Genomic DNA, 6820 nt, shown 5'->3' on the forward strand with positions numbered 1-6820 from the left:
AATTAGGAGAGCAAAGAGGGGATATGAGAAAGCTCTGGCTGGTAAAAGTAGGGAAAATCCCAAGATATTCTATAATTATATCAATGGGAAGAGGATAATCAGGGAAAGAGTAGGACCCATTAGGGACCAAGGGGGAAATCTGTGTGTGGAGCCAGAGGACATTGGTAGGGTGTTGAACAAATACTTCACATCTGTCTTCACCCAAGAGAATGAGGATGTAGATATGGAACTTAGAGAGACTGTGAGGTTCTTGAGCAAATTGTCATAGGGAATGACAAGGTATTGGAGGTTTTGGAAGGCTTAAAAGTGGGCAAATCTCCAGGTCCGGACGATTTGTGTCCCAGGATGCTGTGGGAGGCGAGGGTGGAGATTGCAGGGGCTCTGACCCAAATTTTTAATTCCTCTCTGGCCACGGGGGAGGTGCCAGAGGACTGGAGAACAGCTAATGTGGTCCCACTATTTAAGAAAGGTTGTAGTGATAAGCCAGGGAACTACAGACCAGTGAGTCTCATGTCAGTGGTAGGGAAACTATTGGAGAAAATTCTGAAGGAGAGAATCTATCTCCACTTGGAGAAGCAAAATTTGATTAGGAATAGTCAGCATGGCTTTGTCAGAGGGAGGTCATGCCTAACAAATTTGATTGAATGTTTAGAGCATGTGACCAGGTGTGTAGATGAGGGTAGTGCAGTTGATGTAGTTTACATGGATTTCAGCAAAGCCTTTGACAAGGTTCCACATGGGAGACTTATCAAGAAAGCAAATGCACATGGGATACAGGGTAACTTGATAAGGTGGATTCAAAATTGGCTTAGCTGTAGGAGACAGAGAGTGATGACAGACGGCTGTTTTAGTGACTGGAAGCCAGTGTCCAGTGGCGTACCACAGGGATCTGTGCTGGGTCCCCTATTGTTTGTCATTTATATAAATGACATAGATGACTATGTGGGGGGTAGGATCAGTATGTTCGTGGATGATGCAAAGATTGGCCGAGTGGTTAACAGTGAGGTTGAGTGTCTTAGGTTACAGGAAGATATAGACGGGACGGTCAAATGGGCAGAAAAGTGGCAGATGGAATTTAATGCTGAAAAGTGTGAGGTGATACACTTTGGAAGGAGTAATGTGACACGGAAGTATTCAATGAATGGCCTGACACTGGGAAGTTCCGAGGAACAAAGGGACCTTGGCGTGTTTGTCCATAGATCTCTGAAGGCAGAAGGGCAGGTTAATAGGGTGGTGAAAAAGGCATATGGGACACTTGCCTTTATGGGCGGCACAGTGGCGCAGTGGTTAGCACCGCAGCCTCACAGCTCCAGGGACCCGGGTTCAATTCTGGGTACTGCCTGTGCGGAATTTACAAGTTCTCCCTGTGACCGCGTGGGTTTTCGTCGGGTGCTCCGGTTTCCTCCCACTGCCAAAGACTTGCAGGTTGATAGGTAAATTGGCCATTGTAAATTGCCCCTAGTGTAGGTAGGTGGTAGGGAATATGGGATTACTGTAGGGTTAGTATAAATGGGTGGTTCTTGGTCGGCACAGGCTCGGTGGGCGGAAGGGCCTGTTTCAGTGCTGTATCTCTCAATAAAATAAAATAAAAATAAATCAAAATCGAGGCGTAGATTACAAAAGCAGGGAGGTCATGTTGGAGTTGTATAGAACTTTGGTAAGGCCACTGCTGGAGTACTGTGTGCAATTCTGGTCGCCACATTATAGAAAGGATGTGATTGCACTGGAGGGGGTGCAGAGGTGATTCACCAGGATGTTGCCTGGGATGGAACATTTAAGCTATGAAGAGAGGTTGGATAGGCTTGGGTTGTTTTCACTGGAGCAGAGAAGACTGAGGGGTGACCTGATCGAGGTGTACAAGATTATGAGGGGCATGGACAGGGTGGATAGGGAGCAGCTGTTCCCCTTAGTTGAAGGGTCAGTTGCGAGGGGACACAAGTTTAAGGTGAGGGGCCGGAGGTTTAAGGGGGATTTGTGGAAGAACTTTTTTACCCAGAGGGTGGTGACGGTCTGGAATGCACTGCCTGGGAGGGTGGTAGAGGCAGGTTGCCTCACATCCTTTAAAAAGTACCTGGATGAGCACTTGGCACGTCATAACATTCAAGGCTATGGGCCAAGTGCTGGCAAATGGGATTTGGTAGACAGGTCAGGTGTCTTTAATGCATCGGTGCAGACTCGATGGGCCGAAGGGCCTCTTCTGCACTGTATTATTCTGTGATTCTGTGACTTCTGCCTCCACCATCGTTCCTGGCAGTGAATTCCAGACACCCACCACCGTCTGGGTGAGAAAGCTTTTCCTCTTGTCCCCTCTAATACTTCCACCAATCACCTTAAATCTGTGCCCCCTGGTAATTGACCTCTCCGCTAGGGGAAACAGGTCCTTCCTGTCTACTCTGTCTAGGCCTCTCATAATTTTGTACACCTCAATTAAGTCACCCCTCAGCCTCCTCCGTTCTGAGGAAAACAACCCCAGCTGATCCAATCTTTCCTCATAGCTGCAACTTTCAAGCCCTGACAACATTCTTGTAAATCTCCTCTGTACTCTCTCTCTCCAGAGAAATTATGTCCTTCCTGTAATGTGGTGACCAGAACTGTACGCAATACTCCAACTGTGGCTTCACCAGCATTTTATACAGTTCCAGCACTACATCCCTGCTTTTGTATTCGATACCTCGGCCTAATTTGACCTAACAATCAGCCTCAAAAAAACGAACATCATGGGACAGGACTTCAGAAATGCTCCATCCATCAATATCAGCGACCACGCTCTGGAAGTGGTTCAAGAGTTCACCTACCTCGGCTCAACTATCACCAGTAACCTGTCTCTAGATGCAGAAATCAACAAGCGCATGGGAAAGGCTTCCACTGCTATGTCCAGACTGGTCAAGAGAGTGTGGGAAAATGGCGCACTGACACGGAACACAAAAGTCCGAGTGTATCAAGCCTGTGTCCTCAGTACCTTGCTCTACAGCAGCGAGGCCTGGATAACATATGTCAGCTAAGAGCGACGTCTCAATTCATTCCATCTTTGCTGCCTTGCCTCCGGAGAATCCTTGGCATCAGGCGGCAGGACCGTATCTCCAACTCAGAAGTCCTCGAAGCAGCCAACATCCCCAGCTTGTACACCCTACTGAGTCAGCGGCGCTTGAGATGGCTTGGCCATGTGAGCCGCATGGAAGATGGCAGGATCCCCAAGGACACATTGTACAGTGAGCTCGCCACTGGTATCAGACCCACCGGCCGTCCATGTCTCCGCTTTAAAGACGTCTGCAAACGCGACATGAAGTCCTGTGACATTGATCACAAGTCGTGGGAGTCAGTTGCCAGTGATTGCCAGAGCTGGCCGGCAGCCATAAAGGCGGGGCTAAAGTGTGGCGAGTCTAAGAGACTTAGCAGTTGGCAGGAAAAAAGACAAGCGCAAGGGGAGAGCCAACTCTGTAACAGCCCCGACAAACAATTTTATCTGCAGCACCTGTGGAAGAGTCTGTCACTCTAGAACTGACCTTTATAGTCACTCCAGGCACTGCTTCACAAATCACTGACCACCTCCAGGCGCTTACCCATTGTCTCTCGAGACAAGGAGGCCAAAGAAGAAGAAGTACCTAGGCCAATAAAGGAAAGCATTCCATATGCCTTCTTCACCACTCTATCTACCTGTCCTCCCACCTTCAGGGACCTGTGGACATGCACTTCAAGGTCTCTCACTTCTTCTACCCCTCTCAATATCCTCCCGTTTATTGTGTATTCCCTCGCTTTATTTGCCTCCCCAAGTGCATTACCTCACACTTCTCCAGATTGAATTCCATTTGCCACTTTTCCGCTCACTCAACTAAACCATTGATATCATTCTGGAGTCTACAGCTATCCTCTTCACTATCAACTACACGACAAATTTTTGTGTCATCAGCAAATTTCCCAATCATGCCTCCCATATTTAAGTCCAAATCATTAATATATACCAAAAACAGCAAAGGGACCCAACACTGAGCCCTGTGGAACACCACTGGAAACTGTTTTCCATTCATAAAAACATCCGTTGACTCCTATCCTTTGTTTCCTGTCACTGAGCCAATTGTGGATCCAACCTGCCACATTCCCCTGTCTCCCATGGTCTTTCACTTTACTGACCATTCTGCCATGTGGGACCTTGTCAAATGCCTTACTAAAATCCATGTAGACCACATCCACTGTACTGCTCATTGATCCTCCTTGTTACTGCCTCAAAAAACTCAATCAAGTTAGTTCGACATGACCTCCCCCTATAAATCCACGCTGACTATCCCTGATTAATCCGTGCCTTTCTAAATGGCAGTTTATCCTGTCTCTCAGAATTGATTCTAATAATTTACTCGTCACCGAGGTCAGACTGACCGGCCTATAATTGTTTGGCCTATCCCTCACACCCTTTTTAAACAATGGTACAACGTTCGCAGACCTCCAATCCTCTGGTACCTTGCCCATATCCAGTGAGGATTTGAAGATGATCCTCGGAGCATCCGCTATTTTCTCCCTGGCTTCCTTTAACAACCTGGTATGCAATCCATCCGGCCCTGGTGATTTATCCACTTTCAAGGATGTCAGACCCTCTAGTACTTCCTCTGTTTGAGTTCTGACTTAAGTTTCTCAAGTTGTCAAGACGAATGTTTTAAGAATGGAGAATGCAAAGGAAGCTTCTGGTAATGATGTATGTGTGTGAGTTTTGATGTGTTTCTTGGCACTTTGAGTTTATAACTTATTAGAGGAATTCACAAGAGTGCAGGGGATATGAAAGTGTGCATGTGATTATTGAGTGTGCCTGTGTCAATTTCAATCTCTATCTATCTATCTTTGGCCTCTCGATGCAGAAATCAACAAGTGCATGGGTAAGGCTTCCGCTGCTATGTCCAGACTGGCCAAGAGAGTGTGGGAAAATGGCGCACTGACACGGAACACAAAAGTCCGAGTGTATCAGGCCTGTGTCCTCAGTACCTTGCTCTATGGCAGCGAGGCCTGGACAACGTATGTCAGCCAAGAGCGACGTCTCAATTCATTCCATCTTCGCTGCCTCTGGAGAATACTTGGCATCAGGTGGCAGGACCGTATCTCCAACACAGAAGTCCTCGAGGCGGCCAACACCCACAGCTTATAAACACTACTGAGTCAGCAGCGCTTGAGATGGCTTGGCCATGTGAGCCGCATGGAAGATGGCAGGATCCCCAAAGACACATTGTACAGCGAGCTCGCCACTGGTATCAGACCCACCGGCCGTCCATGTCTCCGCTATAAAGACGTCTGCAAACGCGACATGAAATCCTGTGACATTGATCACAAGTCGTGGGAGTCAGTTGCCAGGGTTCGCCAGAGTTGGCGGGCAGCCATAAAGACAGGGCTAAAATGTGGCGAGTCGAAGAGACTTAGTAGTTGGCAGGAAAAAAGACAGAGGCGCAAGGGAAGAGCCAACTGTGCAACAGCCCCGACAAACAAATTTCTCTGCAGCACCTGTGGAAAAGCCTGTCACTCTAGAATTGGCCTTTATAGCCACTCCAGGCGCTGCTTCACAAACCACTGACCACCTCCAGGCGCGTATCCATTGTCTCTCGAGATAAGGAGGCCCAAAAGAAAGATAGTTCCCCCACCACCTGCCGCAGACCCAGTCTAGCAGATATGTCCTTTAGGACTCGGCCAGCTCGGTCAGTATTGGTGCTACTGAGCCACTCTTGGTGATGGACATTGAAGTCCCCCACCCAGAGTACATTTTGTGCCCTTGCTACCCTCAGTGCTTCAACCAAATGGTATGTTAGCCTTTGTTGTGAGGGGATATGAGTAGAGGAGTAAAGATGCATTGCTGCAATTGTATAGAGTCTTGGTGAAACAGCACCTGGAGTATTGTGTACAGTTTTGGTCTCCTTATCTAAGGAATGATATACTTGCCATAGAGGCAATGCAATGGAGGTTCACCAGACTAATCCCTGGGATGGTGGGATTGTCCTATGAGGAGAGATTGAGGAAACTGGGTCTGTAATTTCTCGAGTTTAGAAGAATGCGAGGTCATCTCATTGAAGTATACAAACTTCTTGCAGGGCTCGATAGGGTGGATGCAGGAAGGATGTTTCCCCTGGCTGGTGAGTCTAGAACCAGGGAACACAGTCTCAGAATAAGGGGCAGGCCATTTAGGACTAAGATGAGGAGGAATTTCTTCACCCAGAGGGTGGTGGATCTTTGGAATTTTCTCCCCCAGAGGGCTGTGGAGGCTCAATCATTGAGTATGTTCAAGATTGAAATTGATAGATATCTAGTTATTAAAGATATCCAGGGATATGTGGGATAGTACAGTAAAATGACATTGAGGTAGATGATCAGCCATGATCTAGCAGGCTCGAGGGGCCGAATGGCCTACTCCTATTTATTATAACCAGGGGGCATAGATTTAAAGTAAGTGGTAGAAGGATTAAAGGGTATTTGAGGTGGTGGGGACTGGAACTCATTGCCTGAAAGGATGGTAGATACTGTTTTACAATTGGCACAGACACAATGGGCCAACTGTCTCTGTCTGCTGTGTAAATGTTTCTATATTAACTTGTAATCTTACCACCACACTAACGTTCCAAGATTCTCCCCAACTCCTCTCTGCGGAATGCAATCCATGGGCACTGGTCATCATGCCCTGTCTCAGCAACTGGCCTTTCTTCCTAGAATCAGAGAATCATAGAACATTCACGGCACAGAAAGAGGCCACTTGGCCCATCGCGTCTGTGCCGGCCAAAAAAAGCTTCCACACATTCTAATCCCACCTTCCAGCATTTGGTCCGTAGCCCTGCAGATTACAGCATTTGAGGTGCAT

The 6820-nt window shown here is 47.6% G+C and overlaps 1 protein-coding gene across 1 annotated transcript in view; it reads right to left on the reverse strand.

Moving 5' to 3' along the window:
• Nucleotides 1-6820, reverse strand: part of pwp2h (PWP2 small subunit processome component) — a 72869-nt gene extending 66049 nt beyond the window's left edge. The window contains exons 1-3 of the mRNA XM_068040032.1: nucleotides 6771-6820; nucleotides 6569-6668; nucleotides 2598-2687 (exon numbers count right to left, since the gene is read on the reverse strand). Coding sequence (XP_067896133.1) covers nucleotides 2598-2687; nucleotides 6569-6668; nucleotides 6771-6820 — 240 coding nt within the window. The remainder of the gene's footprint in view (nucleotides 1-2597; nucleotides 2688-6568; nucleotides 6669-6770) is intronic.

The sequence above is a fragment of the Heterodontus francisci genome, chromosome 10, assembly GCF_036365525.1.
Source record: "Heterodontus francisci isolate sHetFra1 chromosome 10, sHetFra1.hap1, whole genome shotgun sequence".
NCBI lineage: Eukaryota > Metazoa > Chordata > Chondrichthyes > Heterodontiformes > Heterodontidae > Heterodontus > Heterodontus francisci.